This window comes from Arachis hypogaea, chromosome 18 (assembly GCF_003086295.3).
Source record: "Arachis hypogaea cultivar Tifrunner chromosome 18, arahy.Tifrunner.gnm2.J5K5, whole genome shotgun sequence".
NCBI lineage: Eukaryota > Viridiplantae > Streptophyta > Magnoliopsida > Fabales > Fabaceae > Arachis > Arachis hypogaea.
The window spans coordinates 97,057,374-97,072,560 of NC_092053.1; the positions used below are offsets into that span (position 1 = coordinate 97,057,374).

Below are 15,187 nucleotides of genomic sequence, written 5' to 3' on the forward strand. Positions count from 1 at the left end.
ACAAACACAAAATCGTGTTTGATAGATGAGACACTGAATTAGTGTATTTTATGTCCATCCTAACAGAAAGGACATTGAGACACTAACAAAAGACACAATTTATTTTTTATTTTTTTATTATTCTTGTTAATTTTTATTATTATATTTTTCATCTCAAATTTTTTGAATGAAGATTGAGAATAAATTTTATTTTTATAATTTATTTTAATTTATTACCAAATAAAATATAAGAACAAAAAATTTTATGTCATTATCATTTGTGTGTTGTTTTTAGTATCTTATCTTGTTCTATTCTTAAAAATTATGGTTCTAAAAATCGGACCGACCGGTCGAATCGATTCAATAGAGACCCCAAAAAAAGGTCCAATTCGCTGTCTATAACTACTCAGTCACAAACCATTTTAAAACCGTTGAACTGGCTAGAAATCGGCCGATTGGACCGGACCGAAAACGGGGCGGCTAATGTATAAACGCTCCCGTTTTGATTTTTTTTAAAAAAAGGTAAAATGTACCCGGTCAATCACCCACCCCTTCCCCCAACCAACCCCCCCCCGCGGTCACTAACGAATCTCACACTCAGACTCGGACACTCTCGCTCACCCCCATCTGAAGCCCAAAACCCTAGCTTCCTCCTCAACGGTTCTGCCGCAGTGACGCCGCCGTCCGTGTTGTCGCCGCCGTCCGTGGCTTCCTCCTTCGCCCTTTAGCGAACCCAAGCCCTCTCTTGTTGGCTGTAGCTCGGCACGTCATCTCCATCGTCCCTGGCTTCTCTGTTCGAGGCTTGGAGCAGCTCGTCGCCGTCTTGCCGCTCGCCGTCCGTCTCTCCGTCGAAGGTTAGTGGCACTGCGTTCATGGAAATTGCTTGCAACCAACTCGTATATATGTATTGTGCAATAGGCCTTCTCTTTGGTACATTCTTTTATATATATATATGCGCTTAGGATTTGAATTTTAGGCGGATTCCTATACATCCAAAAGGGAATAAAGTAAACTGCTTTTCAATCTATTTGTCTGTTGGTGATAGTGCTAATTTTACTGCTGGTTGGAGCAAAATTTGTGAATCGATTAATGGAAATGAAATCATTATTCAAAATTTGTGCTGCTACTCATTGATTTTGTGCTGCTGCTGAGTTTTTAATTTCTGAAAGTTTTTATTGAAATTTGGTTGCTGCTGCTAAATATGAAAATCAAATAATTACTGAAAATCTTGTGCTTTTGCTCATTGATTTTGTGCTGCTGCTATTTTTTCAATTTCTAAAATTTTTGTTGAAATTTTCTTGCTGTTGCAAAAAATAGAAATCAAATTATTATTGAAATTTTTTATTTTTGTTTATCTTTATTGATTTCAGGTTTAGTGTGGTTACTTTATGCTCTGTTTAAGTCTCTTGTTAATGGTGTTTTTGATTGGGTTTATCCTTTGAGAGCTGCTGTTAGTGTGGTTTGCAACAAGTTCTTGCGGATTTTGATGATTGATAAATCTTTATGTTGGTATTTAATATTTGATTTTTCTTTTTACTATTTAACTTGAGTTTGTATTTTGATAAGATCATATAGATTTGGCTAAAGACATTTTATGTAGTGTTTTAAATTTGGAAAATATTTTAATATTTATATTATACTATAATTATATTTTAGGATGTCTATTTATAATTTATTTAGTATTTTATTTTAAAACGGTTCTTCTGGTTGAACCACTGGTTAGACCGGTTGGACCAGTAAACCAATGAACTAGTAGCTAGAGCGATTTGATGACCGGTCCGATTTTCAGAACCTTGTTAAAAATGCAGCTTAAATGAAAATGGGAACTGAGGTTCCCGCCCTATCAGAACCCACGAAATTCCCACTAAAGTGAAATTCCTTAAATGCCGAGTTAAATCTCAAAGTAGTCCTAAACTTGCACTCCGCATCAAAGTGATCTATGAAGTTAATAATTACTCAAATTTGTCTCCGAAATTGTCCACCGGGACTCATAGTAGTCCCTAAAATAATTTCCGTCCATCCTTGCCATTGGAAAGAACTGAAATGACGTAGTTTTGTATTTAAAAAATCCCTTTTGGGTCCCCCTCCCCAACCACGCACTATTCTTCAACTGGGCCTCCAACCCCAACCCAACCCTAACAACTACTCTCACATGCGCCACTGTTACGCCGCCATAACCAACTCCCTTCTCTCTCACTCTCTCTTCTCCCCTGCCCACCACCTCCTCCACCGCTCCAACAACCTCTCCGACTCCTTCATTTGCAAATTCATCATTGCTCTCGGCAATCGTGGCGATATCAGGCGCACCATTCACTGGTTCCACAAAGCCAAGAGCTTTTCACATGGCCGATGCTTGTTATTCTGTAACGCTGTCTTGGTTGTTCTTGTAAGAGCCAATCGGATCAATTTGTCAAAGTCTATCTTTGACCAGGTTGTGGAGGAGGGTGTGTTTGAGCTCGACGTGTTCACTTATACCACCATGATTAGGGGCTTTTGCAAAATTGGCATGGTCCACAGTGCACTCAAGGTGTTCGTGAAATGTTTTGTGCGCCCAATTCGGTTACTTACAACACTTTGATTCACGGGTTTTGCAAGAACGGTGATATGGAGGGTGCCAAGAGGGTTTTTGATAGAATGGTGGAAGTAAGGGGTCAGAGTTGCAAGCCGGATGTGGTGACTTATACTACTTTGATTGATTGATATTCAAAGAAAGGTGAGTTACGCGAAGCTTTGGAGTGTATGGAGATGGTAAAACAGGGTTGTCATCCAAATGTCTTGACTTACAATACGTTGATTGAAGGCCTTTGCTTGGGTGGGAATGTGGGCGAGGCCATGAAGATGATGACTAGGATGTGATTGAATGGTTTAAAAGACAATGTTACCACAAACACCAGCATCATGAAGGGTTTTTGCATTGTGGGGAGGTCTGAAGAAGCTATCATACATCTGAAGGAAATGGACGTCGTTTTAGTCCTCTCTAATGGCAAGGATGGACGGAAATTATTTTAGGGACTACTATGAGTCCTGGAGGACAATTTTGGGACGAATTTGCGTAATTATTAACTTCAAGGATCACTTTGAGGCTCGAGTGCAAGTTCAGAAACTACTTTGAGATTTAACTCCTTAAATGCTGCTCGTATAAGATGTGAAAGATCCCTAATTTTGAACCTCTCTCTCAAACGGCAGCGCGACACTCTCATCTACCCCTCCCTCTCTCCAACCACGCTCTGGCCCTCCCCCCTGTTTCCGTCGCCAACACCAACCATGCCGTCGCCATCGTCTGTCGCCGAAGTCTGAATGTCTCCCGTGCAAGCTTCGCCGTCGCCTTCCCGTTGTTTCCGTGAGCCACCGTCGCTGAAGGTCTCCCGTGCGGAAGGCCTCCCATCAACCAGCGCCGTCGCCATCCTTTCCCTTCGCCGTGGAAGGTCTCCCGTCTCCCTTGCGTCGCTGAACCTGTTCTCGCCGGCAGAGACCTTCCAGGTTCATCTTCCTCTTCTCCTGAAACTGTTACTGCACCTTTGTGTTGTTATTATGTTGTTAATGTGAAAAATTTTAGTTTCTGAGTGTTGTTGGTAGTTGGGGTTTTTATACGATGTTAATAGATCTTATAATTTTATTAATAATGACTGAGTTTGCTGTTTTTGGTGTATGCATGTAAGAATGAGGGTAAAGTTGGTGTGAATGATTGAATTAGGAGTGATTGCCCTGTTTTGTAGTTCATTTATTAATTGTGGTCCTCAATCCATCACACTGATCTCTTTCTGCAAAAGCTTCCTGACTTGACTACATCTTACAAATTGCATTTTGTGACTCAACTATGAGAAATTGAGAATGTAAAAAGCTGATTTTGAAAATTAATTGAAACTGGGCCATACAATCATGTGTTTCACCAAGCTATGATTGTCGACCAAGATTTGTTATGTTGTTTTCTTGGAAACTTTTCTATTTCATTTTATTTTAATTTGTATGTTGGAGATTTATTGTTTATGTTATTATGTTGAATGTGTTTGAATTATGTTTAATTTGAGACATTTTAGTTGAATTGTAAGGAATTTTATCGTGGTTTTGTTTACTTTTTATTTTTATTTTTTAAAGTTTAATATCCATGGATGCCTCCTCGTGGGGGGATAAATGGGGACCATGACGAGGATGGATTGGGGATGTGGGCAATTTGCTAAATGGGGACGGGGGAGGGTCCCTGCCCCCATGGGATACCATTGCCATCCCTACTGTCTTTGTTGCCTTGCTGCCTGACTGCCTTTGCCCACATTCTCTCTCTCTCTCTCTCTCTCTCATCCTGTCTATGTCGATCTGTACATCATTCTTAACCGTTGTCTTTGGTGCTCTGCTGCCATTCCATTCCTCCGCCCCATCATTGTTCGTCTCTGTCTCTGCCATTTCTTTTCCTCTATTGTTATTGCCTATCAATGTTTTTTTCCCCACCGGTAATGTAGTTTAATTGCTTGCTTTGACTATTGTGTTCATGGAATTATTTGGTTTTGTGATGTGTTATGAGTGTTCTTGTTGATGAAGGTGTATATTGCCAATTTTCAGTTTAGATCTCGATGGAATTGAATTCCTGTTAAATTCATGTGATGCGTGTTTTCTTAAGTTAGGAATTAGTTCGTTAGTAATTCGATTAAAGCTATGTTTGATTAGTTCTGTATGATTGATTGAATCTGAAACTTCCAGGTGATGTTGGGAAAATTGCGCATGGGCTTTGAGTCATTCTGAATTATGAAATAAATTTCTGGAAATCCCATCTGATGGAAGATTTAATCAAATTAACTCATTCATGATCTGAATTTTCGTTATTCTTGATTCCAAGCCATGGCTGGGGTCCTTGGAAATGATTTTAAAATGTTATATGCTTTTTATGGTGGAAGAAGGTAGGTTAAAAAAGAGATTAGTAAATACACTGGTTGTTAATTAGGCTGTATAAGGATTTTGAATACACTGTAATCTGTTACTTCTGCTACGGTACCAAATCATCACATAGTTCAAAGCATCCCGTGTTACATAGGGTCTGGGAAAGGGCCACACACAGTCTCATTATGATTTCCATGAGAGCTCTTCTTTCAATTGCATTGATGTGTGGTGGAATGATTGCATGGTTGCTTTGATTTGGTTAACAAGTGTTTTGAGGTATGGGACTAGTGGCTTAAACTTCCAAGTGATGCTGGGAAAATTGCGCATGGGCTTTGAGTCATTGTAAACAATGAAATGAACTTCATGAAGATCCCGTCTGATGGAAGTGGAAAAATAATTAATATTGATCGAGTAGTGCAAGAGGATCTTTTTCTCTTATTGATTCTAGTTACTATTGATTCTTGTTTTACCTTAGCTGGTGGTAGTAATTTGTTCTGCACTATTATGTGCCTATTTGTTAATTGTAATTGCAATTGCATGCACAGATTAGGCTATATATCCATTTTAGCAGTTTAATACATTTGATAAGCGACAGTTGCAGATTAACTTTCATTTGTTTTCAACTTGACAAGGTCTTTTCCAAGCTCTATCTGGTTAGATTGTTCTCTTCCACTATTTTTCTATCTGTTGTCTTAATTTATCCTTTTGCCACTTGCCACCACCATTAACGGGATTCATGATAATGGAGGGGATGTTCTTCGATTTTTTTATTTTTGTTTATTTTTTTATTTTTACTTTTGTTGCAATGGAGCTCCCAAAGAAATTGTGTGTTTTTATCTTTAGCCACCTAAGAGAGCATCCAAACATCCTCATAATATCCTATGTAATAAGCATTTGATAATATTTATAGACTATCAATTTTCAGATTGATAAATGAAGCACATTGTGAAGATTTTCTCATTGGTGGTGGCCATCACTGCATTATGGATTGGCCTCTTACAATCATCTGTAATTCCACGTAGTCATACTTGGCTGGTAAGTAGTTATGTCATTATATGCTTGATTCTTTGTTTATCTTTTTAGTTTTCTTTTTTGGGTTTCCGAAAATTTTGGGCAAGGGTCACATGCAAGCTGTGTTGCACTGGTATGGCAAAATTGCCAAAGTATCCGTATCTGGTAGTCTGGTACGTATACGCTTCTGGTCCGCGTGAACACTTCTAGGTACCATGATCTCACTTACCCACCACCATTCTTGTCCTCCAATCATCGATGGCAACAAAACAGCAGCGGCCCGACGGTGATGTGAGCAAGCTTGATCAGCATTTTCAGAAGTGGTGGATCCATGGTGAGTTGCCACTTGTCATCTCTGTTGTGTCTTGCGGACAACCTCGAGCTGATCATTCCTAGTCACACACTGCTGAACGCCGTAAAACCCTCTTGCTTTTCCTTTTAAAGTATTTTAATTTGTTTAATTCTCTTTTTCCCCCTCCATTTTCTGCAATATGGTTTAGGATTTTCCTGTATTTAGCAAATATGTGGTTAGTCCAGATTGAGTGGGTAAATATATACAAGAGAATGCAGACCTTGGAAAGGAAAAAATTATTAGGATAACTCTTTTATCATCATATGAATTTTAGTTTAGTGCATTTTAAGTAGTTTAGCTTTCTAATTATAGATGAAAGTTTGAGCAACACTATACACTATATTATTTTATGTTAAAATTGGTATGTGTTCCGTTTATCATATAAAGTTTTAGTTTTTATATTGTATAAAATTAGCTAGATTTTTGTATCGTTTAATATATATATATGGTGGCTATGAAACTTTGGCAACACTTTAAAAGTGTAGCTAAAATTAAGGTCACACTTACTGTTTGGAAACACTTTTCAATTTGAAAAATCTAAAACATTAGTGTGATCAAGTTAAAAAGTTATGCCAAATAATAAAAGTATGACCTAAATTTTAGCTACACTTTTTAAGTGTTGGCAAAGTTTCATAGCCATTAGAATCATATGTATAGACACACTTTTTCACGCATAAATACTCCACTTTTTTGTAAAAAAAATGTTTTTTTTTATGTACTCGAATCCGCACCATTCCGTTACCAATGCAACATAGCATGCAACAGACCTTGTTAATTTGTTTGCCTAATGCCTACAAGCAAAAAGCTTAAATCTTTTCCCACTGAACCAATACCATTGGCAATTTACTTTCTTCATTATTGTTATTGTCTTTTTAGTATGATAATTTGCATGATACTGACTATACCTTATTTCTGTCCGCACAGCTACCAGTCTATTTTGTTGTGTCTTTAGGATGTTATGGTCTGTTAATGGTTGGAGTTGGTCTAATGAATTTCCCAACTTGTCCTCAAGAAGCTCTGCTGTTGCAAAAGGTATCATTCTATCCTTCTGTTGGTTACAGATTGATGTCTTCTATTATTAGTCATGGCATGTGCATTTCATAGTGCCTGGCATATATATAGATATGCTTGGATGCGACTATGAATTGAAATAATTTCAGGATAGAAAAATGTTTCCATTTCATGGATACTTTTCTTGTTTGTTTTTAGAATGTAAAACTGGATATTGTTGAGATTAAAAAGGTTGTTGAAGGAGAAGATATCCTTCCAAAAATGAAGTTAAAACAAATGTAAAGAAAAATAAAAAAATAAAAGGAAGTAATAATAACAGATTTGCTAAACTACCCTATCCAAGAAGTTCACTTGAAAATAGAACCACAAAAAATGTCAAATATTCCTTCCTCAGCTATCGCATGTTGTTCTGTATCTTGGGCTCCAATGTAATTCACTTCGATTCTTTACTGGTTTTGGTATTAACCATGTAATTTTGATGGTTCTAATGTTTTCGGTGTTTTGTTGTCGATTCATCTACGTATTGATCCTTTTACTTATGGGAATGTTAAGCTTGGGGCAGAAGGATTAGAATATAATTCTGGTCTCCAAATAGAACTGATTTTTTAAGTAGTCCTACAATTGTTAATGTTATTATGAATGCGCTTGTTGATTAAGAATGTTGCTTATTTTGCTTCTATCTAGGACATTGTGGAGGCCAAGGAATATCTGAAGCAAAGAGGAGTTGATGTTAGCTCTAGCTGAATAATAATTTGTTGATTCAGAATTAGCTGCTAACAATTACTTAATGGGAGTAGCAAAGAATTTTGTCAAACAATGTACTCAAATACTAAAGCGGGAAATGTTTGGATTAGCACTACTGTACATGGAATTCTTTTTACTTCGATAAACTTTTCTTTTCTTTTTATCTTTTTTGTAATTAAATTTTGAATCCTGACTATGTTTATGAAAATGTTTCTTGACAGTATTCACATGCTCTTTTGAAAACTTTAGTGTGAGAATTTAATCATTGTTGCTGGGTGGATATTTTGGATAACCCAAAACGAATTATATTATTTTATTTTTTGGGTAAAATTGTATTATTTATTTTTTGTCAAATCAAAATTGTATTCTTATGAACGTATTAAATTAGTATAAATTTGAAGTGTGTTTTGACGAGTTGAAATCCATTTTGGCTCCTGAAATTTTCGATCGGCCTCAATTTCGACCCCCAAATTTATAGTTATCCAATTAACACCCTCAAATATTAGATTGTGTCTCAGGTTTGCCCCTGTAGCTATCTTCATTAACGGAGATCTGATGTAGCACGTTAAGTTGACAAAGTGTGTATTCACGTGGTACTTAACTTGCCATAATGGATGTGTGATGAGTGAATGACGTGGCAAAAGTTGAATGAACTGAATTTCTCCAGCAAAGTCTCGAACATATTGGGAAAAGATGGTTGCAAATTGAGTTCATTCAACTTTTGCTACATCATTCACTCATCACACATCCATTCTAACAAGTTGGGTGTCATGTAGATACACACTTTGTCAACTTAACGTGCCACATCAGATTTCCGTTAGCAGAGATAGCTACGGGGGCAAGCGTGGGGCACAATCCAATATTTGGGGGTGTTAATTGGGTAACTATAAATTTGGGGGTCGAAACTGAGGCCGGTCAAAAATTTTAGAGGCCAAAATAGGTTTCAACTCGTATTTTGACTTTTGAGCTTCTTCCAAGGCTTTTCAAAGTGAAATATGAAAGCGGACTATTGAGAAGAGAAGCTTTTTGTCGACATTCCTCGTGAATACAGAGGCCCTTAGGTAGTGTTTGTTTAGTGTTCCTGTCCATCAAAGATATAGATATGGGAGTACATGTGTGTTGTTTGTTTTGTGAGACACAAAAAAGAGAGAGACACGGTTACACACAAGAGTACATAAAATACATGTATTTTGTGTCTCTCCCAAATCATGAGACACGAATTTTCATTCTGAGACAAATTAAACTAAAATTTTGGACAAATTTATCCTTAGTATTTTTGAAAATTCCAAATTTATCCAAACCATTTGGCCCTTCTCTTCTCCTCTATCAGTGCCTCAACCCCATTCTTCTTCTTTCCAGATCTTCTTCCTTCTTTCTTTCTTTCTTTCTTAGAAGTCCGACCACTGTCTCGCCTCCGGCCTTTCTCAATCTCTTTGCCGCCATTGCTAGCCGCATCCCTCACTTGGAACTCTGACTCAACCTCTCCTTTCACCATTGTGTTGTCTCTCTTCTGCCTCTTGCCTTCTCACCGCATTGCCCCCTCACCGTTTCGGACTCGCCGTTAATGTGAGTGCTGCAGGTGCCCATTGTTCTATCTATTTCAACTTTACCTCAAGGATTTTTTCTTTTTTAGATAATAATATTTGAACAGAGATTTGGTTATTTGAGTTTAGTTTGAATGTTAAATTTTGATACTAAATTTGTTGTAATTTGATTAATGTTAATGTGAGTATCATTATACTACCATTGTTTTGTTTCTATCTTCTTGTGCTTCTTTATTTTTATTTTTTAAATTTTTTCAGAATATATATTGTAAATCTTGTTTTGTTATGGGATTATGTAGATGAATGTTCTGGTTTTGCAACCTCCTTCTCTCTCGAAGGGTTCGGGTTACGGGAGTCCAGATCCATCGTCATCCAGATTCGCCGGCAGCTTCAAGCTTCGACGGCGCTTCCCTCCACATCCTCTCTCTACCAACGTCGTTCATCCTTTTCAGAAAGAACGTCTCTGATCTTTTCCTCTTCTATTATTCCTTTATTAAAAAAATTATCTGTGTATTTTATTTTATAGATATGCAACAAATTAAAATTTTTGTTGATTTTATTAAATTTAATTTAAATTGGCATATTGTTGCTTTTATATTTGGTTGAAGATTATAGTGGTATTGATGTTGATGATAACTCTAAAAGAAGAGATTGGATAAAAATAGTGATAAAAAAGAATGATGGGAATAAAATTGACATTTTAGTAAAATTTTAAGTTGTATATTCTGTTGTGTCTAAATTACCAAATAAGATGAAAAATTGAGTGTCTTTTATGTCTATATACTCATGTGTATTTGTGTCTATGTCTTTATTATTTTAATACATCAACCAAAAGCAGCCCTTATGGCTACATTGTTCTGTTCTGTTCAAAAGTAATAAAAGAAAGCTTGTTCAAAAAGTTTTGCGATGTGCACGACGGTTCCATCCGAATAGTCTTTTCCCCTTACAGCAAGATATGTTCTTGAGAATTCTGTGCCACGCGCCACCTAGTGTTCAGTAGCAGAATGTAGTTGTTTCCAATGTGAATCAAATTGAGTTAATAGTCAAAATCGTTTTTGAAAGATACTCTTATCTCTATTTTGGTCTTTGAAAAATATTCTGATCTCCATTTTGGTTTTCGAAAGATAAAATTAATCGAAATCATCCCAAAAAATACACGACATGGTCACCTTCGTCCTTCCGTCATCTCCATCGCTGAGTTGGCAAACGGTCACTTGCGTGTGCCGTTAACTGTCAGCGTAGCACACAAGCAAAATGTCGTTTTGATACAATGCCCAACCCAGAAATGGTTTGTTTGGATTGTTTTGGAGAGGAGTGCTTCCTGCCGAGCTTGACAACTCTTTGGATCAATAATTGCCAGAAACTAGAGAGGTGGATAACATCGAAGGGCCTTTTCAAATCTGGAGACGCTAGAGGCTATACTGCAAGGGCGTTCACCATCTCACCTCCCTCCAACAATTAACGATTGAAGAGTGTTCAAAGCTGGAGAATATCGTCCAAAGCTGGAAGAGATGAACGACCCATGGATTCAATTCGAGATAGGTAATTGTTTTTGCCCCTATCTTCCCCAAACTCACTGCACGCCCTCCAATTACAATGCTAATTCTTCGTACTATACTTTCTCGTTCCGTTGTTAATATGCCAAACTAATTTTTTCCCTCAATTTTTAATTTATCTTTTCATTCTTAGCATTTATCTGTGCTTTAGCTATGATTTCACTTAAAATTTGTATGGTTGATTGCAGACTGGCATGATCTAATTCAGGGATTCTGATTTTCCACCATTTCTGCAACATGCAAAGATTCTGTCTGTTAGCATGTTATGGAGGAGGTGCATTCGTACTTTATGAAATACATTAGTCCACCATTTCAGTTTTCTATTTCTGTCAGATTTGAGTTCATAAAAATTTGCTTTTTATTTATTCATTTTTGGACTCTGTTTATCTCATAGAATTCTCTTATGTGTTGTTTGTCTGAATTTTTTCTCTTTAATCCATATTAATTAAACCAAGGTTCTTGAAGAGATGAAAGACCCACAAATTCAATCCAAAAGTTATGGCAAATGTAATTAGGAAGGTAACACCTTACTTTACTAATGTCATCAGATTTCAATTTTTTTTTTATTTTAGATCTGTGTCATTTTGGGTACTTCCGAGAGAAGTAATAGATTTTGAAGATGCTCCAATTTTTAATTCAATTTGACAAATTTTTTTCCCCCGCATACTCTTGCATTGGATCTTCCTCATTTGACCTCATCAAATTCTATTATGTGTTACTATATGGTTTGTTAGTGCTAAATGAAATGTTGGTTTTCATTTATAATAGGGAAGAATCAAGAGTCAATATTAATACATGGCTGAGCCAAGTTGAGAATTGGGGTGCACTGATATCAAAGGTAACATAAGAAAATTTTGTGTTGATGTTACTTAATAATACCTCCTACTTGTTCATTGTTTCCATCTAATTATACTTGTGTCTGTTTGAAATGCAGAGTCTAAAATTGCAAGAAAATTTGTAGATATGGCAATGCAAGCATTCAATGAAAACCAGTGCTTGTTTTAAAAGGCCTCCGGATGTATGTTGACTTCATCTATTTTATATGGATAATTGCAATAGAACAATGTTCTACTTGATAATCTGACAGCATTGTGCAGCACTATGCTTCCTCTTATAATATAAATTCATTTTTGTTCTATACAGGTTTTTCATTACTCAGACCCGGAAATTCAATATATATTTCTTTTTTAGAATTGCTAAATCTATGACTGGGACTGCCCTTCATTCTGACTGGCTTGGCTGCATTCCATTAAAAGCCTCTTCCATAGAGCACAGCCAACAAAATTTTCTTTTGTTGAAGGAGGTTTGCTGCCTAACTTGATGGAGCTTTGTATTAGAGAATGTGAGAAACTGGGACCTCTCCTAAACCTACTGCAACTGCACTTCTGGCTGTTTCTGTTAAGACCATCAAAAGAACAAGTTTTGCAACTGCTAAGAGGCTGACCAACTTCATGACTTTTGTACTTACTCCAGGCTTCGAACACCCAAGGAAGAATGATAAAAATGATTGATTAGTTAGAAATGTGTTGTGGTTGAATCTTTTTGTATGGAACAACATTCTCTTTTTTGTATGGTATTTATCTTTTAGGACAATGTGTTGTGGTGTCATCAAAACCTCATAACTTTGCTATGGTGTTTATCTATTAAGGGAATGTGACAATTAGCCTTCAATGGCAAGTTATTACCAAGGTTACTGAGTTTCACTACTTATTTTGTTGTTTATGGCTTAACATAACTTATATCAATAGTGACAGAGACTTGTTTGCAAAATTCACAATTTATAATAATGAACATAGTCTTGTTTCCAACTTCAAATAACATAATTGGATTTACTTAGAAGTAGATATCAAACAACAAAGTATCACACTAATTACAACAACCCCTAACGTAAAAATCATTAGCAGTTTCTGTGCTCTAACTTTAGCTTCCAAGATGCCCAGTCTCCAGGCCACCTTCAACCTCCATTTACCTGCATCTTTCTTTGTACTACATACACCCACTTCTTCATAGACATCATCATCAACCCAGTTAAAATAATTGCAGTAATTGCCCTTCTGCAATTTTAGAAAGGAGAGAGCAAAAAAATAAAAAAACACCCAACAACACAGAACAAGATGAAAATCATAAATTTTTTCAGCATCACTCACCCGGTACCTTGAACATGCATGGAACAATCTATTCGGGTTCTCTGCTGATCCGGATTTTTTAATCACAATCTTCAACCCACAGAAACATGATTCGTGATGTGTCTTCAACCTCCTCGTTTGCATTGAAGCGCTAGAACCATGATTGTCGTGCGATGGATGCCACGAACCACCACCACGACCTTCATTTCCTGTCTCCATCCTCGCCGTGAACCAACAATTACACCTCCTACCAAGGTCTATGCCCACCGAAGGCGTTGAGGGCAACTTATTTATCGTTGAATTTGGGATTATGGTTTATCAACTCAGGGACTAATTTGACTTGTTATAACGGACTTATCTTGTCTCCATACCATTTTATTCAAAATAATTGTATCTTGATTTCAATAATTTTACATTAGTTATGATTAAAATGCTATAAGCTTTTAATGCTTCTTAATTTTAACTTTTAATAATCATGATATAGGAAAAGTTTCATATATTCCACTAATACCACTTTTCCAATAATTTTAACCGTTAATTTTAATTATATATAAATATATAAATTTTATGATTGAGATCGATGACAAAAATTATTAGAACGTAATATTTGAAAATTTTCCAATAATATATAAATTGAAGCACGTAAATTGTAACTACTACAATACAGTCCATCTATATTGTATTCGGCTATTTTCTTTTTAATCATATAAGAGGGCTGAAAGGTCCAACGAAATCAAAATAAACATCACCCAAATTAAAAAAAAAATTTCATCTTGACAAAACAAAACAAAAAAGAAAAAAATTCCCATGATGTGGCATCTCCATGGCAACAGCAGGTGGTGACTTCTGCCAAATGCTCAAGTCTTGCACGCTGTCGATTCCAATATTGACAAGCTTATCAATGTATATTTGAATTGGGTTCTCCAATTCCTGTTCATTAGCTCCTTAATTTGTTGATGATAGGATTATGGTTCTGACTGCTCTTATCTTGGTTTGTCCTCATCTTTATTGCTGATAGTGAATCCCTCTCAATTACAATTTGCTTGAAACCCCTGTCCCTAGCCAAAACCATGCCAAGTAATATTCTCCAAAGCTCTGCTGTAATCCTATAACATTATTATAAAGCAAGGTTTTTCACATAGTAGTCTTGCATCAGATTATTTCAAGCTGAAACATCTTACGTTGTATCCAAAGACTTCTACAATCTCATACCTTTCACAGCTCCCTTTGCCTTTGTATGTTTGCCATTTTCTCGAGTGTCTTTGCATAGAGGGAATGATGATTTTAGCTGACATTGTAATTATTATCTTCTATATCATTATTGCTATTTCTCTTCAAATACCTAATGATAGTTGGTTGCTTTATATCGTTACCATAATTTCAAAATCTTAATAAAAATAAATTACATAATTTTCTACTTACAGGAATTAGAGGAGAAATAATATTCACTCACAAATAAATAGCAACAGCAATAGCACACCAATAGCAGCAAAAAAATGTATAAAAAAATTAGAAATAAAGACAAAAATACATCAAAATTTTTAAGATAGAAAATCTCTTTAATATGAGAAGTAAAAACTATCAGTCACTAAGACTAGGAAAATAGTTTCACTATGATCAAAATAAGGTATAAGAAAGTCACAATTCACTATACAAAACGTGCATATGAGTTATGACAAGCCAAACAATCCAAGCATCAAAGCTTACAAAACAAGAATAAGAAGATAAAAATACCACAAGAATAAAGATACTTCTGCGTGGCCAATATTTCTAACTACAAATTTTGAATTGAAGATCAGAACGGTGAAAACAAAGAACCAGGTTTCTGGAACACATTATCCAAATTTGAGTTCAATCCAATAGCTAATGAATCTGCAGTGATAGATTTACAGAGATAACTTTGTATTTGTGCGAAAATGCTTTCTTTCTTCTCTTTAGTATTTAGTGTTATCTCTCTTGCATCCCTAACTCACCTCAGCTACTTTACCCTTACAC

General features: G+C 36.1%; 1 protein-coding gene and 3 long non-coding RNA genes across 8 annotated transcripts; 2 read left to right on the plus strand and 2 right to left on the minus strand.

The window, feature by feature from the left end:
* Positions 1–409: 409 nt before the first annotated feature.
* LOC112770774 (dolichol-phosphate mannose synthase subunit 3) lies at positions 410–8,189 on the plus strand. Of its 5 annotated transcripts, none has more exons than XM_025815174.2 (5): positions 514–833; positions 3,166–3,459; positions 5,774–5,883; positions 7,136–7,243; positions 7,907–8,189. In XM_025815174.2, the coding sequence occupies exons 3-5, from the start codon at positions 5,782–5,784 to the stop codon at positions 7,964–7,966; spliced, it is 270 nt and encodes an 89-aa protein (XP_025670959.1). In that variant the 5' UTR covers positions 514–833; positions 3,166–3,459; positions 5,774–5,781; the 3' UTR covers positions 7,967–8,189. The 5 variants fall into 5 exon arrangements, with proteins under 5 accessions (XP_025670960.1, XP_025670959.1, XP_072081983.1 ...); XM_072225882.1 differs by having other exon boundaries at positions 523–833; positions 5,774–6,193; XM_025815175.2 differs by lacking the exon at positions 3,166–3,459 and having other exon boundaries at positions 410–833.
* A 2,131-nt stretch (positions 8,190–10,320) lies between these two features.
* On the plus strand, positions 10,321–12,772 carry LOC140181673 (uncharacterized). The gene is made up of 6 exons (XR_011876714.1): positions 10,321–11,052; positions 11,255–11,340; positions 11,522–11,585; positions 11,835–11,904; positions 12,001–12,084; positions 12,210–12,772. It is a non-coding gene; the product is annotated as an uncharacterized lncRNA (long non-coding RNA).
* Positions 12,773–12,827: 55 nt separating this feature from the next.
* On the minus strand, positions 12,828–13,827 carry LOC112770773 (uncharacterized). The gene is made up of 2 exons (XR_011876715.1): positions 13,214–13,827; positions 12,828–13,120 (listed from the first exon to the last, which is right to left on the minus strand). It is a non-coding gene; the product is annotated as an uncharacterized lncRNA (long non-coding RNA).
* A 42-nt stretch (positions 13,828–13,869) lies between these two features.
* LOC140181674 (uncharacterized) lies at positions 13,870–14,526 on the minus strand. Its single transcript, XR_011876716.1, has 2 exons — positions 14,405–14,526; positions 13,870–14,298 (listed from the first exon to the last, which is right to left on the minus strand). It is a non-coding gene; the product is annotated as an uncharacterized lncRNA (long non-coding RNA).
* Between the last annotated feature and the right edge of the window lie 661 nt (positions 14,527–15,187).

Coding starts and splice junctions, on each gene's coding strand:
- LOC112770774 (XM_025815175.2), top strand. CDS start 5,782: ATGAAGCACATTGTGAAGATTTTCTCATTGGTGGTGGCCATCACTGCA. Junction 5,884..7,135: donor CACGTAGTCATACTTGGCTG/GTAAGTAGTTAT, acceptor CTGTCCGCACAG/CTACCAGTCTATTTTGTTGT. Junction 7,244..7,906: donor AAGCTCTGCTGTTGCAAAAG/GTATCATTCTAT, acceptor GCTTCTATCTAG/GACATTGTGGAGGCCAAGGA.